This window comes from Artemia sp. Qi Xiang Cuo, chromosome 17 (assembly GCF_049724085.1).
Source record: "Artemia sp. Qi Xiang Cuo chromosome 17, ASM4972408v1, whole genome shotgun sequence".
Lineage (NCBI taxonomy): Eukaryota > Metazoa > Arthropoda > Branchiopoda > Anostraca > Artemiidae > Artemia > Artemia sp. Qi Xiang Cuo.
In genome coordinates this window covers 34,947,595-34,969,868 of record NC_142810.1, presented here as the reverse complement: position 1 = coordinate 34,969,868, position 22,274 = coordinate 34,947,595, and the positions used below count along the sequence as shown (strand labels likewise).

Sequence of the window (22,274 nt, the reverse complement as noted above, 5' to 3'; positions counted from 1 at the left end):
AGTCTGGGGGGAGAGGGGGGGGCTCCATAAAGAAGCCTTTCTACAAAACGTGCTCGTGGGAAAATCAGAAAGGCTGGAATAAATCCTCCCATGGCATTTATAGTGCCCATTATGGTCACCAGCTTTCCTCCCTCTTGGGAAGTCGTAGCACACAGTTGTTTTACTCCCTTCGGGCTCAGCAATCTTTGACACTCGGTCTGGACATTCGTGAGCCCAGTCACATCGAGGTTGAAGATCCGGCTAGGAGGGAACTTGTATTTTGAATACAACTCTCCGAGATTTCTGTAAAAAGTGTCAACAGCAACACGATTGAAACCAAGATTTCTCTGGATACTTGTAGGTACAGGTCTTCGAAGGGAAATCAAAGGATACTTTCTAAGAAAGCCATACAACCAGTCTTTGCCTGAAGACTTTTCTGTGTCCCAGTTTGACGGATATGCAAGTCCGTTTCGTTTCACCATAAGCCAAGCAAGCTCTCTGGCTCTCTTCCTGGAGAGACCATAGTGCATTCGGGATACTTGAAGGATTTAATCTTCAAGTTGAAGCTCCTGCTCAATCGTAAATGCTCGGTTGCTGTCATAGGCGGGAGTGTAACTAAACTCTTCTTTTTCTTCATCCGTTCTGTCACGAAACGCAGTGGCATATCTGCTAAGAGTTGACCGCTTGACATTTAAACTTCAGGAGCTGCTCGAAGTGGCATTCCATAAATGTGAGCTTGTACTGCTTTCTTCATGTCCTCCTCATTCCAGGCGTAAAGCGACAGATCAGCTTTCCTCCTTTTTGTCATTCTAAAACAAAAGAAAGAGTTTTTAGTTTATATACTAAGTTTAAGTTCTTCTAAGTTTATATATTATGTGACACTTATATTTAATTGAATAATTAGAATTTATCGAGCTTTTGACTGGAAACAGTTTTATGGAATACAGAAATAATATATGATTTTGTATGATATAAAGAAAAAAATTATAGAGTTTAGATTTGAAGTATTTGAAACTTAAATTGTAGGTTTAAGATTTGAGGTCTTAGATTTGAAGACTTAGACTTGAATTAGTGGAGTTTATTTTATGAAAAAAATTGAGTAAATTATTAGGGAGTGTAGAAATCGCATAGGATTTTATGGATTCTTAGATTATACACTTGATATCATTCTTTGAATGATTGTTGGAATTTATCTTATACTAGTGGAGTATATGTTATTTGTTGAGGTTGATACTATTGGCCTATATTGTAAAATATGTGATTTTTGAGAGTTTTTTTTTAGGATTTTTGTAGGTACCTAATAACACAAGGCCCATCGAGAGTAGAAAAACGAAAAAAAAAAGTCAACATAAGACAAGAAGCATGCTTTTGAAAGTTCTCTAGGCTAAAGCAATCAAGGGTACCCTGGGACACAATGAACTGAACCTGTCCCGGTGTACCCCGGAACACGTGTCCCAGAGTACCCTAACAGTACGAACTTAAGAAAAAAACTTAGATCAGCCACTAGATGGCAGAAGAACACAACAAAATTTATACCATCAAAAAGCTCATAAATTTCTCTATCTAATGGGCTATAAGTAATTTTCTAGAAGCTGCTTACCTAAGAGTACCGTAGAATTTCGCAAAGCAAAATTGTTTTTCAAAAACCACATAAAAAATTCTTACCTAAATTTTTTGATAAAAATTTACACATGCGACCATTATGCTAAATCCACAGATAGTCCAAGAGATGGCGTTTGAGGTGTAAGTAGCGGCAGATTTTTAGCTTGAAGTTTTCTGTCAAAAGTACACGTGTCTCAACGGCCCCGCGTCCCAATGTACCCGACTATATATATATATATATATATATATATATATATATATATATATATATATATATAAATATATATATATATATATATATATATATATATATATATATATATATATATATATATATGCAATATATATATATATATATATATATATATATATATATATATATATATATATATATATATATATATATATATATATATATATATATATATATATATATATATATATATATATATATATATATACATGTATATATATCCAATTGATATATATACAAACCAAATGGTAAATGTAGCTACCAAACTTTGAAAGCAGTGAAAGTTATCTTTTTTTCAGAATTGCATAAAATGATTCATTTTACTTGTAGATAGATAGTTTATCATCCTTTTATTCTAGGGTAGAACTAATGTAAATAGCAGTATTTGGTGGTGGGGGCAATTGCGGATGAGGCACTCGCAATTGAGTCAAGGTCTAAAGCTATGATATATATTTGATACATTAATAAACATATATTGTGGTCAGTTATTAAGTAATCGTCCCATTGTTTATATTTGAGTCTCTTAATTAAAATGGCTGCTGACCACTGCGTTAGGTGAATGCTGTGAACTTGAGTGCCTTTTCTTTTCTGAATAAAATGACGTATGGTTTCATTTTGCATTTGTTTACTGAGATTCTGCAATAGGAAAGGTATCATATTTCAGGCAAATTGCAGACTCACGTAAATATTGGGCTGTACATGTATCAGTGATTAAGTAAAAAAAAACAAGTTTTTTCAACTGAAAGTAAGGAGCAACATTAAAACTTAAAACGAACAGAAATTATCATAGACAGCGCAATCCCGCTGTGGGCATAATGTATTTTTTTCTTCTTTAGACCAGGGCACTTCGTATCGAAGGAGTTGTCATAGAAACTTGGAAAAGGGCTCATTCGATTGGAAATCGGAATGGCTAAGGCCCTTTTTAATAGTGGAAAAAGATTGGAGGGCAACTAATCCCCCTCCCACGCCTACCCTCCCGCTTGCTCATTATGTTTAAAAGCTAAATTTTGCCTCAAGATTAAATCAAAATGAACTGTGTTAATGCTAATTCCCAATAAGGAATATCGGCAGTATCCCAAGAACGACTTAGGGTATTATGCTCAAACTTTCGGGACTACTTCTGCTCTTAAAATTAAACCAAATCAAAATAGCGTAAGTTTATCCAAGCTATCAAAGAAAGTGAACAGATTTTTTGGCGAATGGTATCAAGTTTTCTATTTCATGTCAGCTAGAGGAGCTTTGAAACTAAATTAAACACTACTATTTGTGTCCAAAATTTTTAAAAGGTGTATGTTGTTAAAAATTCCTGAAAATTTTTCTCCAGCATACAAATAGCAGGCCAAAATATAAAGTCTTTAAAAAACGAAAAGATTTAAACTATTATTTTCTTTTTCCTGAAAAGACTATGTCAATATAAAACGAACAAAAATCATTTAAAAAAAACTTTTTCCACAAAATAAGTTTTTCAAAGAAGAGTAAAGAACTTCATTAAACCAAAAATGAGCAAAAATAAAATTAAATAATCTACCAAGCGTGAAACTACCACAAATCAGCATCGATAAATAAATGAAACCCAAAACGAACCCAAAGTAGGGCTCAAAACCCCTTTGCCTTCCCAAGGCCAGAAAATAATTGACACTTTACTGAAACAAATTCAAATTAATGTGCATTGTCAGTTTAATATACATATACTGATTCTTAGTAATCAAAATGTTAATATTATTTGATTTATTAAAGTTATAAAAGTAAATACATTTATATTTTTTCGGTAAAGTGCAAGTTATGTTCTGGCCTTGGGAAGGCATAGGGGTTTTGAGCCCTACTCGTATTAATTTCTGCTCGTTTTGAGTTTGAAAAAGTTTGCTAAAGTTTGCCAAGTTTATAAATAATCGTAAATGGCCGAAAAACAACGACTTTTGTTGGCCAGTAGTAAAATGTTTTGTTGTAATATATGTTACTCCGAACAATTTCTTCAAGAAGGCTACTCTCAGGAGTAATGGTACTGTATTAGAAGAGAAAGAAAAACAAAGGAATGGAGAAAGAAAGTGAATGAAAATGTCTAACGCAAAATTTTCATAGATAGTACTTTACGTCATCGACGATCCACGTGTTATGCGAAGCTTAACACGCGGAAAAAAATTTGGTATATGGTACATTTTTTTTGTCTTTGGTACAATTTTAATGCAATTTGTGGTACATTTTGTTTTGAGGTGTTGGTAACACTGCCTCTATTACGGTGAAAGGCCGAACTTTGGCAAATGTCGACATTCACCGGTGTTGTCCGAAATTCCCAAGGAGAAAAAAAGGAATTTCGGACATTCACCAGTGAATATCGACATTCTCCAATTTCGTTCTTTCACGGTAAGATCTCTACACTACAATTTTTTCTCTGCATTTATATCATATTGAACCTATGTGTGGGCATTTTTGGTGACTTTTAGCAGTTATCCTAGGTATAGATATAATAGTTGATACTGCTTTAATATGAATTCAACCAAGACTTACATACATTGGATTTGTTTGGGAGCTCTTCTTATTAAAACTTCTCATCAGAAGCAGTTTTTGAGAATATTCACAACAAACCTTGCCTGAACATAGTAATTTATAACAAAGAGGTTGCAAAGAATTGATCTTGTCCCCTGAATTATGGTTGCAGCAATAGCTGCAACTTATTGAAGAACAAATAGCAACTCATAGTAACCAAAAACTAATAAGCTTTTTGGAAAAAAAAGGTGTCTAGTAGGAATGTTTAGTTTATTTAAAGGTGAATCTGGAGCGAAAATTATTCTATAGATTCATCTGAATAATAGAAACTTTAATTTTCAGAAACATATTTTTGGAAATTTTGAAAAAGAGTTTAAAACCCCTCAAAAATGGCGGTGGAACGAAAGGAGAAGCCATTCATTAGAATTATTATGATCCCCTTCACTGGAGGTTTTGAATCTCTCGAGTCACTGAGCCATCTTGAAAAACAAGCAAAATTGATTTTTGCATAGGTTGCAGTGATGTCTCTCCTTTTTTCTTCTTCTTTTTCAGCCAGGGCTATCAGGGTACCGCAAAATCGCGAGAGAGGTTCAATGGCTTATTTAAAAGCTCTTGGTTATAAATCAAAATTAAAAGAACTTGAAACGTTTCCATATCTTTTTTTACTTCTGCAGCTTTAGTGGCGCGCTGGGACATTACAGAGAACTGTTTTAGAGATGATTTAAAACCTAATGCTTATATCTACGTGCTTAGGATGAATTTATCTTGACAACATTATCGTACAGTGGGGTATGACATTAAAAATGCGACTTTTTGTGTCATTTCCGAGTGGCAGGGCCCATTAATAGTGTACTGCTGAAATCTCCATAGTCGAAAAACCTTTACCATATGCTTAAAACCCTCCTCTTAAGCACTTCCCCTCCCCAGGGGAAGATACTGCTGTTACCTTCACTAACACCTCTTGCCACATATTAGCTAAGATTAACAAAGTGGCATATTTTACTCCTCCACCCTAGTCCTATCTTGTGACCTCTTCTCGTTCTATTTGGGCAACACGTGTTTCTTTTTATCCAGCCCCCCCCCCCATGGACGCCTAAAAGAATAATTTGTGGCTCTTTATTATCCTCCCTCCGTACAACACGAATCAGAATATTTAATAGGAATTTCGAAACTATTGTATTTATAAGAGGTGGGATGAACAATGTGTTTCTCGGTTTGTTTTAAACATAATAAATATGGAATCTAACAGGTCAATTTTGTAGTAAAGGTTCAAACGCCTTGGGAGTCAATGACGAGTTTTACACTTTTGAAGGGAGAGGTAGGGCGGGTGTAACCTCGACCATGTTGAAGAGAATAAAATTGAAGTTACCAAAGTAAAATTGTAGCAGCTTTTAAAGGCCTAGTTTGGTCGAACTTTAACGTCAATGTCGTTCAAGCTTTCATCACTTATGAGGTTATATTATGTACCTAAGAGATAAGAGGAGGAAAAGACTTCTTTTCGCATTCCTTATGCTTAGTAATATCAAATTTTTACTCATAAATAACAGCATGTTGTGCCTAATGTTGGTTAGAGATGCGTACACGTCTCTCCATGAGCCTATTCCTTTTGCTATTTTCGCGATTTCTCATGTTTCTAATTCATCATTTCTCACAGGACTACTTTTTAAGCCAAGTTTACTAAAGAATGTGAATCCTTTCATTTGAGACAATATTAAATACCACAATTCCCAAGGAGTCACATATATAGTAGAATATTTCTAACATAGTACTTTTCAACAATAATTGAAAAAACGAAGTAAACTATTCCTGCGAATGTTTGTTTGCTTCTAATTTTATTAGTATTTGTTGGATTTCTTTTGCGTTGTAGTTCAACCTATTTTCAAATTTTTTTATTATTTTATGTCTGTTCGAATTTCTAAACAATATTAACTGTTACTATATTCTATTTCAGTCTTCTACTAAAAACACCTGTCAGAGTCTGTTATTTATTACTGCTCTAGATCTTGATCATCAATGAGTAAAATAACTAGCCATACAATCAATACTACGGCTAAAATAAAAATAAAACTGCAAGACAGGATAGGAGCAGGGATACAACCAACAAACCTTTAAAATTGCTTCTATGATAAATACCGTTGTAAAGATATAGTTGAATACTCGCAATGCGAAGTCCAATTCCTAAAAAATAATACTAATTAAAATAATTATTGAATCAGCTTTTTATAGCCATGTATCTGAACCAGATCGTTGTTATTGTTTTTTTTTTGCAATCTAAGGATTGGGAGAAAATAAATAAAAAAAAAAATTCGATTTCAGAATCGTAGTTTGGAATGGACCGTAGTTGGAAATAGTGCTTTTGATAAACTTGATTTACGACCTTTAATTTTTTTTTTCTTTTTTCGTTCGTTTCGAATAGTTTTCATTCAAGAGTTCTTTTCGTGGACTTGGTTTACTTTATTTCTGTATCAACTAGGGCGATATTCTGGTATCACTAGCTATAAACTAGTACCGCCCCAGTCAAACTCCCCATCCCTATCCTTAATTGATATTTTAAGCCAATTTTTCGAATATTTGGTTAAATAGAGATTGAAAGAGAAGAAAAAGATTAGATACAAAGATCTCTTCTTTTTATCTTACGTTTGCTTTACAACAAGGGAGCCATTGGCAGGCAAGAGATGAAAGATTCAATAATCTATTTTATTTTCTTACTATTTTTTGTCAGGTGCGTTTCCCATATTCGACTACCACTGCTGAGACACTAAGTTATCTTTAAAATGTATTCATAAGGGTTATTTTCCCAAACTACCCATATTAAAAAGAAAATATCTGGTCATCAGATATTTTGAATATGATCTTGGCTCAGATCTGAAGCTCTTGAATACAGTAAATGGAGAATGATGTCACGAGCTGTAAAATGTATGCAATAAAGCTAAAAATTTCCAGATTGCTAATCTTTTTTTAACTTCACACAACAGTTTTTATTATCTTCAGCTGCCAACAGATGATAACTAATATATTTTCACAGGGTAAAAAACTGAAAGATAAAACCTAAAAAGATAAAAGATGTGTGACTGAAGGTCTAAGGAAAGAGAATTCATTTATGTAAATCATTATTTTTAGTGTGAAGTGCGAAGATGCTGGAGTGATGAATTTAAGGGTAGAAATTTTCAAATCTGGATAGATTTATGGATTAGGATTTGATAAGGATGGTTCTGGCAGGTTTTAGGAAAGATTATAATGCAGTATATTAGGTCTACATTGTAAGTGTCCTGATAAGAAAACATGCTAGAGGGAGAAAACAAAGGCTATATGTAGATTTTGTTGACCTGAAAGAAGCCTACGATGAAGATGTAAGGGAGTTCCTTATTAAGAGTCTGTTACAATTAGAATTGCCTTAAAGATTAGTTAAAATTTTACTCGCCGTGCTTAGCATAGCTAGGACAGTTTTTCGACAAGGAACACAGTTCTGTAGTGTAATAAAATCTAGTGGAGGAGTCAAGTAAGGATGTAGTTTGTCACCTAGGCAATTTTCTCCTAGGCAAAATTGTTACCTAGGCAAGGAATAGGACAGCACCTGTTTCAGCATCTAGGAATAGGGAAGCACCTGTTTTAGAACTATCAGGTAAATCTTTGCTTGCCCTTTTTTATCAGATGACATTGTATTGGTTGCAAAAAGTTGCATTGAGCCGTAAAGACTTTTAGAACTGACCCATGAGTGCTTAGCAGTGAATAAGTTATCATTAATTGCTGATAATTCAGCTGTTGTAGTATTTTCTGACAAGATGGAATTTGGGAAAATTTTAATGTGAATGGTAATGAATTGTAAACTTTAAATGAATTTTCCTACCTAGGGAGGCAAGGCTTCATAAAATGGTAGATACAATAGCTATATTAACTTTATGGTGAATAGAGGACTAAGGGCGACCTGGAGTGTATTAAGAAGTAGTTTAAGAAATATAGGCCTAAGTGACATTGGCTTACTGAAGAACATTTCCAATAGTAAGTTAAGACCAGTGTTTAGATATGGTTGTGAAAGTTGGAGATTCCAAAAGGGGAATAAGATATAGAGGATTTAGTTAAATCTTTTAAAAAAATGTTAGGTGTAAGTGATAAGATAAATGGGTTACTCTTGAGATGCTATTTGGGGCTGATTACTGCAAGGATATATAGATTGGTTAGCGTGGTTACGTATTGGGAGGAATTAGTATCTCTACAACAAGAGAGGCTATTATAGGCAGCATACCATGAGTGTTTGGGGCATAAGGGAAAAGATTTTTGGGCTAGCCAAGTAAAAAACATTTTGGAAAGTTGTCGAGACGTTAGGCAGGGGAATAACGGGAAAGGATAAGAGGCTAAAAAACTGGATAGTATACAACCTGGTAAGGAGTATTTTATAGAACCAGGGAATCCAGAAATGGTATTATGATAAAACAGTGTTCTCGTCTTTCTATCTTTTGCTAAAATTAAGGAAGCGATGGGGAGGAACTGTATTTTAAGGTAAGATTAAATAAGGAGGAACTACAGTGGATAACATTAGCAAGGAGAAATTTTTGTCACTTAGTGACAAGAGAAAGTACCTAGGAAGGGTAGACCTGTACTTTTGCCCAGTGTGTGGAGACGGGGAGTATGACTTGATCATGTTTCGGTGTTTTGTAAGGAATTAAATGGTCTAAGGGAGTACATTTTTTCCACGGTGGAATACAAGAGATGAATGATTGGGTATTATATTGAGTGGTAAAAGTTTTGTGGGAATTACGAAGCTGAGAAAGTTTGTGGGTATAGCTATGAAACACAAGGACCATTTTCTGTAACCTACTTATAATTTAATTTGGATTTAAGGGCGTTTCTTTGTTTATAATGATTAGGTTGTTGTATTTTTGTATTAGCAATTGCGGATGAAAGGATTAAGTCAGTTCAATTTTAATTTGTCCTCCTAAATATGATTATTTGAAATTTTAGCTCTTAAGACTCTAAAATCTAAAAAGTTAATTCTCATGCTACAAAAATTACCATAGCTTACTGTTGTATTTTTCGTTTTAATAAAAACACGCGTTCAGTTTAACGGTCTACCTTTCAGAAAGCTTTTAAAACTGTGTTTTTGTTTGCACGTGTGTGTGGGGGGGGATACAATAACAATATTTTTAAGTTGTATCCAATACTTCCCTAGTTTGGAAGATTACAAAGAAAAACAGTATTTACCTTCATCTCGACCTAAGAATGTTAACTAAAACTATGATCAAACCTTTAAGTTTGCTTATCTATTTTTCATCACTCCCAAAAGTTTTAGTCTCATTGGTACCTAGTATTTTTATAATCTCATCCCATTATATCCTGAGTTATGCTACTTTTCTCTCCCTCTTTTCTTATGGGCTATTTGAAAAGATTACTAAAAAGGTATAATCGGCATGCCTCCTGAAGAGGCACGGCCTCCGTCGTCCCCCAATGCCGTTTAAACCAATTTTTCTTATGACACGTTTTGAGCGGGCTTGGACCACTTCTTTTCTAGATTTTGCGTGTCGTAGCTAAATTAGTTCAACCAATTATCAAGAAATGATCCATATTCAAAACTTCTTGCATATATCCCTCTTCTTTGTCATAGCCCCTTCTTTCACTTTGTCCTAGTCTAGAGCTGATAAAAAAATTTGGAAATTAAAAAAAAACTTGCGTTTGATATGTCGTTTCTAAGCTTAATTCCAGCAATTCTCCACAAACAATCCCTCTCAAAAACTTAATGCATATATTCCTCTTCTTTGTCATAAACCTTTCTGCCACCTTGCCTTTAGTCACGAACCTAGAAACACTTTCGAAAAAAAAACTTACCTCTGGCATATCATAATATTCAGCAGACATTGTTACTACATTTAGTCCTATAATTACAGCTATTCCAAGGTCAAAGTACCCTGTTGTGACAACAGCGTGTAGCCTCTTTCTCCATGGAGGGTACGACGAGTAGTAGGGAACTTTCCTCAGTTCTGTAAAAATAGTTACCATGTCATAGAAGTTACGTCCACTTGTAGAAAATTCATGAGACAGATCGTTGAAGTTTTTTTTTACTTTTATAAGGAAAGCGTAAAATACAACTTTTCCTTGTGACCAGATTAAAGACATAAAAAATTGAATTTAAAATTAGAACTGTTTCTGCCTGTAGAATGAGGGTTATAAACTTTTAGAATTTTCCCTGGGCTGTTCCCGACAGAGATTATTTGCTCGAGAACGTTAAGTGATCCTGACCCTGGTACTCGGAACGCGTCACTATGGTATATGTTTGATTCTCTGATTACGAATTAGTATAGTCCTTGCTTTATTCTTTTGTTTTAAGTCATGAAGTGTCAAATCAGCAATTTAGATTGAATTAAGAAATTGTTGTGTGAATTCAATTCCTCCTTCCTTTTAATTCATCAAAGAATCACCCATTTTATAGGATATGTTTTCTCCTAGGAGTCGTTGTGATTCTCACTGTTGCTTCTCATCTAACCGCATATTTTCTTTTTTGTTCGATATGATCATCCCTGTAGCTTTTTTTAACCGCAGATTTCTTTGTCCACTATTTTAATTTGGGATTCGTTGTTATATTTGTTGTCGCGTGTATTCTAGTTGCATATCTCGTTACGCTTCATTTTCGTGCATCACTACATCAGACATTTTTCCATGAATTTTGCTTTAGCTGTTCAGATTCATTCAAAATCATGTGTTATTTCGCACGACGTTATAGATACCAAAGAAACTCCATTCCCAGCTTTTCCCCAGTCTTTATATTTCTCCTTTAATTGCTCCTTTAATTAGTTATATAATTTAATGACAACCAGGAATATTCCACTGCATCTGCCCTCTGAAATATCTAAATTACGTATTGGCATAATTATCATTTCATTCCTTAGTTTCAAGTCATTGGGTGACAAATTAGAAAGTTTAGTTGAACTAAGAAATTCTGGCTGGAATTCAATTCTTACTTCTTGTTTATCCTTTACAGACTCTAAAATAACATATTCCTTGTTCCATTGTAGTTTCTGAAGTATGTAGGTTAAGCAATAGCATAATTACCGTGTTATTTTTCCGCTTGCTATTCAATGTGATTTTTGATGTTTCTTGTTCGATGTCTTTTTCCTTAGCTCTTCAGAGTCATTTGTCATCTTTTGGAACTTTTCTCGTGTCATAGATACTGAAAACCGATTCCTCCTTCATGTATATCCTGTTCAATTCCTTTTTCCTATTTATCCTTCACATACTCCAAAAAAACTTCATTTAATTCCAGGGGGTTCAAGAAACTCAGGTGTGAATTAATTTTTCCCTTCCTATGCATTTTAACGACCCAAAAATAACACTTCTTCATCCAAGGGTGAAAAATAAGCAATTTCAATTGAATTGAGTAATTCTAGCGTGAATTCAATTCCCATTTCTTTTTATCCTTCACTTAGCAAGCTGAAATAACACGTTCCTTCATCCCATTGTAATTTTACTATGTGTTCTAGCCGCAGATTTCATTGCACAGTATTTTCATTTATAATTCAGTATGATTTTTGCTGTTTCTTGTTCCATGCCTTTTTCTTTAGCTGCTCAGAGTAATAAGTCACCGTTTTTAATTTGCGTGTGTATTAGATACTAAAAACCATACGACAACTACGGGGGGGGGGATATGTAATTTTTGCTCTTGAAATGTATATAAATGTGACGTCATTTATATCATTTTTATTTTCTCCAAAATTAAGACTATAAACAAAATTTCTTAAACTCTTGACCTATAAAGATTGTTTTTTTCAGGGCAGGAAATCCCAGTTTGTCAGTTTTCAAAAATAAAAATATATACAGCCATGTTCAAGAAATTTTTTTTAATTATTCATGTTACGGTGAAAGACCGAAATCTGATGAATGTCAACATTCACGGGTGAAAGTCTGAGATAAAAATATTTAACAAATACTTCCGACATACACCAAGTGACTACGTGTTCGTTGACATTCACCATGCACTAATGGTGAATGTTGAGTATTTCTGACATTCTAACCTAATTTCTAACCCGCTTCTAAGATTTATAACCTAACCTGTCAAAATCAAACTTTGCAAAAGATTGACAAAGCTGACTGGTCAGCTGACACATAGTCACTTGGTGTATGTCCGAAATATTTGTTAAATATTGTTATTCTGGACTTTCACTGGTGAATGTCGACATTCACCAGATTTCGGTCTTTCACAGTAACATATACATACAAATTTGTTCGTTTAAAGAGAGTAGACAGCTTATAAAACGCAAGGCCAAATTGCAGCTCGTGAGCCGTATGCGGCTCTTTGAAAGAACGCATCCAGCTTTCGAAAAAAGATGAAAAATGGAAATAGAAATTGTTTTCATTATAATGAAAATCAAGGAAATATGAGGACAAATGTAATGCTTAGCCTATCAAACAAGACATAATAATGTCTTGAGAAAAAAAATTAAAAGCCTTTCGAAATAAAAATTTCAAAGAATTTCAAAAGAAATGGAATTAATAGAATATCATTAGGATCTCAGTCTTAAAATGCATCACAAATCACTACAATCTGCAATTGAGTTTTGCAAACTAGTCGCACAATCAAAGTGCCTCAACATATAAAAAGGTTCTTGAATTTCACTCTCTATATTCGGCATAATATATTGTTGTGAGTCTCTTTTTTTTAACACTGAGGCTTATAAAACCGTTCATAACTCACAAATGATGACTGAACGGTATCAATTCATATAATGCTAACGAACTAAGAGCCCGATTTCAGATATTAACAGGTGAATTAGAAACACACATGCCATCTATCAGCAAAAATAGCTGTCGTGTAACAAAATTTTAATATATGCATCTATTTGTTTGACATACTCAAGAAAATAAAAATTCCATAACAAAGGATGTTTTGATATATTTTTTTATATTGGCTCCCGTAACGTGAGATTATTGGAATGCGACTCCACCCATAGTACAGCTTGGTCATTACTTGTACATACCATAGTGTGTTTTAAAAACAAAATGGTATAAGCATCAAGAGTGACACATAGAGCAGTCAAACTTTAAATAATACTTTGACAAGACCATCGCCGTAATAAAAAAATCCTATCGTTATAAGGAAATAAATCTACTTTAATTCTTGAATCTTCTTAATGGTAAACTTAATGACTAACTGCGTTTTCTCTTTTATTCATAAATAAGCCACTTCCTATACTTCCTATACCGATTTTTTAGAAAAAAAAACATACTTTTCTTTCTTTTTTCTAACTTCTGAGCTCTCTTGGCAAGTCGTCTTGCTCTTTCCTCTCTTTCTTGTTCTTCTCTGCAACGATGAAAGTTTTCAACCACAACTCCTACGAACATGTTGAGGACGAAAAATCCAACGAGTAGGAGGAACGAAATAAAATACAGAAGTCGCCATTCGTTATAATTCTCAATTGGCTGAAAGGTAAAAACTGGTATTGACGCTCCAATACACCCTATTAGACTCGCATCAAGTTTTACAGTTAAATAAATATAGACTACTGTATGTACACTAAATATATATAGGCTACTCTAGCAGAAATCTTTTTTGAGTTACAATAAATTGAAAGCAACACATTTATTACAAGACTGACTACTAAAGCAATTTTCAAAAAAGGCTGGTTTTATGGAAAAATCAATGTTTATTTTAAATTTCAGTTCTCTGATTTCTTTTTGATATTGTTGACTTCCAAAATCATTCATTAGAAAAATTTTCATTTCTTTACGTGGCACTTAAAAAAAGATGGTTAGCTTTGAGTATGCTATGCAGATCATTTGGATAATATTCATTTGAAAGCCCTTCCCTCAAAAAGATCTAAGGCTGGATGAACATAACAAAAAGGTTGAAATGTTTTCCTTAAATTCCTTAAATATTCCAAATGAAGCTCAAATAAATGAATGCATAAATGTGAACAACAAATTTATTAATAAGTAGCAATTTGTTTATAAAGAGGATTGGCTCTTATCTGCTTAAAAAGGTTCAGATAATAATCAATTTAAAAGAGAGATGGCGCAATCTCTGCTATAAGCTTACAAACCACACATTAGTTAATTTACGAACTCCAGACATTTTGTATGAAAATTAGAATATTAATGAATCCAGGGTTCCTTTACTCTTTTCTCTAGATGTCCTATTTATTCCTCCATTAGCACCCACACAAAATGTTAAAGAAAAAATGTAATAATGATTTTTACAGAGCATTTCAATACTTGATCCTCTCTCTTCTCTTACTTTCCCTCCCCCCAATTTTGTTCAATAGTTTTTGAACTAAATATTTCAATCCCAATTTTACACAATTACAATTTTGTCTGATTTTGCTCATTGTTTAGTGTACTGTCTTCTTTGATTTTGTGATTAACTTTTAAATTTTGACATATTTTGTTTTCTTTTAAATTTGTGTTTTATTTTTCAACCTTAACCCTTTAACTCATTAAAAAACTATTGCACCAAATGTCTACCTTTATTCTTTGGTTTTGATTGTCATTTACTTCTTAGTTGTTTTTATTTATTTCTCCGATTTTTTATTTACTTCCTTGAATTTTACATAATTTTTTTTCTACTGGGTGTGGATTACATTTTACATGCGACTTTGTTCTTTTCTAGGTTAGTTTGTGATAAAAAGATTTCTCTTTTTGTTTTGATTAGTAATACAAATTCTTCGGTGAAGTTATCTTATCTTTGCCTTTTCTATCCAATAGGGAGCCACACAAAGAAAAGAAAGGAGACAAAAAGTATTTATAGCAAAAGTATATATATATATATATATATATATATATATATATATATATATATATATATATATATATATATATATATATATATATATATATATATATATATATATATATATATATATATATAATAGTTATAGCCTAGCTTGCACTCTACAGACTGCAAAATTATTCTGTAAAAAGTTTTAAGTCACAAACTTTGATAATTCAGCACAATATATATATATATATATATATATATATATATATATATATATATATATATATATATATATATATAAATAGTTATAGCCTAGCTTGCACTCTACAGACTGCAAAATTATTCTGTAAAAAGTTTTAAGTCACAAACTTTGATAATTCAGCACAATATATATATATATATATATATATATATATATATATATATATATATATATATATATATATATATATATATATATATATATATATATATATATATATATATATATATATATATATATATATATATATATATATATATATATATATATATATATATATATATATATATATATATATATATATATATATATATATATATATATATATATATATATATATATATATATATATATATATATATATATATATATATATATATATATATATATATATATATATATAAAACAACACCACAGATACAAAACAACAGCAAAAAACAAGATTAAATTGAAAAATGTTCATTAAATAAGTAATTTTTAGATGACAAACAAAAATAAATTTAAATATCAGTCAGAGTCTTAAAACTGAAGAATGGAGAAAGGGACAAATAGCATTAGATGAAAACAAAAGAAAAAAAAGGAAATAGAAGGAAAGTAATCCACCCTTCTAAAAATTTAGGCTAAAATTCAGTACAATGATTCTGTTTGAACCTGGTAAAAACATTGTAAAAGCCATTATTAAACGATTGTTAAAAATACTTAAAAAATGCAAATGCATTAAATAGAAATTGTAAAAAGAGGTTTCTTTGCTCAATATTCACGAAGGGTAAAGGCTTCATAGTCTTTTTAATAAGTTCAGTGATAGACCCGACACTGAAAACCCCTTTTTTGTAAGCTTGTCTAAGACAAATAAAATTGCTGCATCATTTGCTGATCCATCCATTCCAAACGGTGCAAAGTTCTTAAGAGGAACAGAATAGGCAAAACCGTACAATTGTTGTTTTTATAATCTAACTGAATATAGTATCAAAGCAAAAATAATTATTTGCAATTACTCTAACCTGCATATCAACACCCACTGCATCTAAGCCAGTGTACATGATATTCACCCATCCGTCTTTTGAGGAAAGAACAAATAAAGACATTAGCGCCTGTCCAAGATCATCGAAGTTGTATTTTCTGTTTAGCCATTGGTTCCTAGGGTCTGCCAAACAATCAGCTTTTGTTTTTATATTACGCACATCAGGGCCATCACAGAAAAAGAAAGATCCCTTAAAAATGAAATTATAATTTATTAAAACGTGCTATTAACCATTATTTCTTATTGATTGCGTTGTGTCTATATGGATCGCTCATAAAATAAAGAAAAAAAACAAAAAAAAAAAAAAAATATGGTAAGACCTAAAAGATGGTTTTGGAAATTGAAACTCAATTCGCCTAATAGGGTATGTGGAAGGTGAACTGAATTTTTCTTCTTTGAAATAAGACAGGGCACACAGTTCTGAATACGGAATCAGAGTCAACGTCGTAATGAGACATTACTGGACATCCAGAATCCCGACCTAAAGCTCTTTTTTGGGGGGAGGGGGGAGGTACACAGCCCAAGACTATTCAAATTGCCCATTCTTCCTAGATACATTTTTTTTTATAGAATAATTGGATATTTTGCACCTTTTCAAAACCGAAATCATACGTGGAATTTAAATTTGTACGGTTGGATGCTCAAGTCGACCCTATAACCCCTCCATCTCCTCTTCTGCAAACTTTTAGCAGAAAGGTGGAAACAGGAATCATGGAAAGATTTTCAATCTGCACTATTGGAGGATAATAAAGAAGCCATTGGAGACTTTGTGCAAAAAAAAAAAAAAAAAAAAAAAAAATTCTGATATGCCAAAACGAGCGAAATCAAAGCGGCCAATGACTTGAGACAAGGCCGATCTGCCGATCCAGACTACAAAATTAGCTTTGGGGTGACTTAGTGCAAAAATTAGCAAACTTTTGACTCGGTGCAATAATAAACCCCACCTACTAACCTTTCATTGGAAAGAAGGGCGCGTTTTTCTCTATTAATCGACTTGAAAGTGATGGTATATGAGACAATAATTTTCAAAGGGATATACGCCCTTTGAACATAACTGCTTAGATCCGCTCGGAATTTTGTAGGAGCTTGGAAACACCACAGGCTCATACGGTCCAGACACCAGCAGACTTCAATATTTTCAAAACTGGGGATTCACCAGACTTTTAAGCCGACTAATAGCAGGAGTACAACTGGATCATCTGGATCATAGCGGAAGTCTAAAACCTTAAACTCTGCTTTAAATAAGTCTGATTGGCTGTTGGAGCATTCCTTCCTAATTTCAGGCACATCTCAGCACTTTCTATCTTTTGGTAAGTTCCCAAACAAGAAAATTTCAGAACTGACAATTTTATGTCACAAATCCTAGGCAAATAAATTAGGAAATATAAAGCGGGTCTATGACCCTTCTTCCCTAAACGCCTGCTTTTTACCAGAAACATAGACATGTTACGTTTTTTTAGAGCAGAGAACAGACTAACTTTTTAAATTTACATGGTTGGAAGCCCAAAGTGAACGTCCATACCCCTGCAACAGGCCCATCCAACTTGTAATTGAAATAGGTGTCCATCCTGTTTAGCTAGTTCTTGCAAAGATTTTCAAACTCTATGGTTTAAAATCTCCCTCTCAATCCACACAAAATTTCTTAGCAAAAAAAGAGTATTCGTAAATTATTCAGTAAAACTACAGACGATCCAAAATTTCGATAGAATATCCAAATCTCGCCTAAAATTTAAATTTAAGCCCAATATATTAGTTCTTAAAAGGAAAAGTTTTAATAGCTATACAGATGTTCTTACAGTTAGTACATGATCCACTTATATAAATTAAAGACGAACAGAAATTAACTTAAACAAACACTTTCCAAAACAGTGTTTAGAAAAGTAAACCAAAAGTCAAACTTAAAAACAGATATCAAACAGTTTGTGGTAACGAACTGTAAGTAAGGAGCGACCCGGCTCAATGGTAACCGAAACTCTAAAAAACGGAATTTTGATACCAGTAGATACATCAAAAGAATCAGATTTAAATTCTGATTTCAAAAATATAAGTTTCATCAAGTTTAACCTTACCCATCAAAAGTTACGCGCCTGATTTTCGAAAAAAGGGGAAAAAAACCCCTAAGAGTTATAGAACCTTAATGAAAATCATATCATCATATTCAGCGTATCAGAGAACCCTACAGTAGATGTTTTAAGCTCCTATCTACAAAAATGTGGAATTTTCCATTTTTTGCCAGAAGAAAGATCACGGAAGCGTGTTTATTTTTTATTAATTTTTTTTTCCAGGGGTAATCGTATTGACCCAATGGTCCTAGAATATCGTAGGAGGGCTCATTGGAACGGAAATTAAAAGTTCTAGTGCCCTTTTTAAGTGACCAAATAAATGGGGGGCAAATAGGCCCCCTCTCACGCTCATTTTTTTCTCAAAGTCACCCAATTAAAATTTTGAGATAGCCATTTTGTTCAGCATAGTCAAAAATCTAATAAATATGTCTTTTAGGATGACGTAATCCCCCAGAGTTCCCAGGGGATGGGCTGCAAGTTATGAACTTTGCCCATTGCTTACATATTGTATTGGTTATTGGGAAGTATACAGACATTTTCGGGAAGGATTTTTTTCTTGGGGGCGGGGGGGGGGCGGGAGGCGGGGGTTACTAGGGAGAATATTTCCGTGGAGGATGTTTCTTTGGGGTAAGGGACATTTCTATGAAGGGGGCGCCGGATTTCCAAGCATTATTTAACAAACGATCAGAAATTAAACAAAAAAAACAAACAAGTTTTTTCAACTGAAAGTAAGAAGCAACATTAGAACTTAAAACGAACAGAAATTATTAAGTATATGAGGGGGTTCTCCCCCAAGTCAATACCTACCTTTTTACGCTACAGTTTTTATAAGTGCTTTCAAAAGAGCTATCTATTCTAATTAAACGGCCTTTGTGATTCAGGGGTTTGTGAATTAAATTTGTTTTTTTAACTTTTAACGTAAAGAGCGTGGTATTGACTAAGGGGCCTCATATACATAATAACATATACGTAATAAAAAAAACAATAAAAAAAACAAGCGATACGGCTCAATAGTAATCAAAACTTTCAAAAACGGAATTTTGATGTCAATAAATGTATCAAAAGAATGGGCTTATAATTCTGATTCTAAATATATAAATTTTATTAAGTTTAGTATTACTCATCAAAGGCTACGAGCCTGAGAAAATTTACCTGATTTTTGAAAGAGGGGGGAAACAACCCCTACAAGTGAAAGAATGAGAATCACAGCGTCAGATGCAGCGTATCAGAAAACCCTATTACATAGATTTCAAGCTCATATCTGCAAAAATCTACAACTTTGTATTTTTTGCCAGAAGAAAAATATACGAATTTAGAAGTTCGTTACGTAAGTTAATTTGTAAATTCCGTCAGAACCAAATTTAGAGACAGCCATTTAGCAAAAGAAAAGAAACATTTTTATGCAATTTTTTTTTACTTATTCAATGACGGTGAGCCAAAATAAAAGCTGCATTAACTAAAAAACGATCAGAAATTAAATAAAAAAAAACAAGTTTTTTAAACTGAAAGTAAGGAGCGACATTAAAACTTAAAACGAACAGAAATTATTCCGCAAATGAAAGGGGCTGTCACCTCTTCAACTCCTCGCTCTTTACGCTAAAGTTTGACTCTGTCTCACAATTTTATTTTTTAAAACAAAAAAAAACCTTAGCGCAAAGAGCGAGGCGCTGAGGAGGGGACAGCCACTTTCATATACGGAATAATTTATGTTCGTTTTAAGTTTTAATGTCGCTCCTTACTTTCAGTTTAAAAAAAACTTGTTTTTTTTTATTTAATTACAAGGAATAATCAAGTCAATCTTAAAATGAACAGAAATTGTCTTGAGTAAGAATTCCAGCGCCTTAAACCCCAAGAGGCTATAGTATCATTTTTCTTCACTGAAAATGGCTTATACATTCTAAACATTTTTTTTGTCATAGCAGTAAAAAAGACTGATAAATTTTATTTTAAAAACAAGCAATTTAAGAAATTGTATTTTTAACCTTAAACTTATGTAGCTAACTTTATCATATTTCAATACAACTAAAGCGAATTTATTTAAAACGAAGAAAATACTTAGTAGCCTATATTATACTATTGAAATATAAATTGATTGTTTTTTAAGTGCGAATTTTTTATTTTATGGTGAAAAGACGATAAACTGTATAAAATATGTTTTCTATTTAGTCCGAATAACACTATAGATTTTAAGTGGATTAGGGAAGGGGTAGTTACCCCACTTTCCGTCGTGGTAATGCAAGAGGCATTCAAAATCCGCGGAATATATTTTTTTTTTGTTAGTTATTCTATTATAATTAATTTTTCTATAATAGGTTTATAACATAGCCTCCTTCGTGGTCGATACAGTTCTATAGGCGGGGCTTCCGTCCTTTCAGACTGTTTTTGAAAAATGTGGAGACTTCTTTATGAGCCATGATTTTGCTGCATGTTTGGTTCATCAGTGTAATTAAAATGGCCACGTTTCGAGTATTTTTTCTGTTTTGGGAATAAAAAAAAGCGTCAATGGTGCTAGATTCCGGCTATAAGATGGATGTCACAGCAACTTCTACCAAAAATAATTTCAAATCTTCTTTTGTAACGCGTAAAGTATACTATGATGACAAAATCGTCATTCCAACGTTGTTGGATGAATACGCGATTCTTGGACTTGCAAACATCAGCCCAGACATGCAACCAAATAGAATCAGACACACAAACAGAGAATGACAGACACTTTAGACATTCAAACCAACAAAGACAAATACTTGGACATGCAAACACCAACCCAGACATGCAACCAAATAGAATCAGAAACACAAACAGAGAAAGATAGACACTTTAGACATTCAAACCAACAAAGACAAATAGTTGGACTTGCAAACACCAACCCAGACATGCAAAAAAATAGAATCAGACACACAAACAGTTAAAGACAGACACTTTAGACATTCAAACCAATAAAGACAAATTCTTGGACTTGCAAACACCAACCCAGACATGCAAACAAATAGAATCAGAAACACAAACAGAGAAAGACAGACACTTTAGACATTCAAACCAATAAAGACAAATACTTGGACTTGCCAACACCAACCCAGACATGCAAACAAATAGAATCAGACACATAAACAGAGAAAGACAGACACTTTAGGCATTCAAACCAACAAAGACAAATTCTTGGATTTGCAAACACCAACCCAAACATGCAAACGAATAGGATCAGACACACAAACAGATAAAGACAGACACTTTAGACATTCAAACCAACAAAGACAGATTCTTGGACTTGCAAACACCAACCCAGACATGAAAACAAGTTGAATCAGACACACAAACAGAGAAGGACAGACACTTTAGGTATTCAAATCAACAAAGACAAATTCTTGGACTTGCAAACACCAACCCAGACATGCAAACAGGTAGAATCAGACACACAAACAGAGACAGATAGACAGTTTAGACATTCAAACCAACAAAGACAAATTCTATGACTTGCAACCACCAACCTAGACATGTAAACAAATAGAATCAGACACACAAACAGAGAAAGACAGACACTTTAGACATTCAAACCAAAAAAGACAAATACTTGACCTTGCAAACATCAACCCAGACATGCAAACAAATAGAATCAGACACACAAACCGAGAAAGAAAGACACTTTAGACATTCAAACCAACAAAGACAGATTCTTGGGCTTGCAAACACCAACCCAGACATGCAAACAAATAGAATCAGATACACAAACAGAGAAAGACAGACACTTTAGGCATTCAAATCAACAAAGACAAATTCTTGGACTTGCAAACACCAACCCAGACATGCAAACAGATAGAATCAGACACCCAAACAGAGAAAGACCAGACACTTTAGACATTCAAACCAACAAAGACAAATTCTTGGACTTGCAACCCCCAACCCAGACATGTCAA

General features: G+C 33.1%; 1 protein-coding gene across 1 annotated transcript in view; it reads right to left on the bottom strand.

Moving 5' to 3' along the window:
• The window catches only part of LOC148942136 (voltage-dependent T-type calcium channel subunit alpha-1H-like), a 386,818-nt gene that overhangs the window by 41,627 nt on the left and 322,917 nt on the right, over positions 1-22,274 (bottom strand). Inside the window, exons 20-23 of the mRNA XM_089103241.1 lie at positions 16,281-16,490; positions 13,531-13,723; positions 10,139-10,290; positions 6,425-6,496 (exon numbers count right to left, since the gene is read on the bottom strand). Coding sequence (XP_088959367.1) covers positions 6,425-6,496; positions 10,139-10,290; positions 13,531-13,723; positions 16,281-16,490 — 627 coding nt within the window. The remainder of the gene's footprint in view (positions 1-6,424; positions 6,497-10,138; positions 10,291-13,530; positions 13,724-16,280; positions 16,491-22,274) is intronic.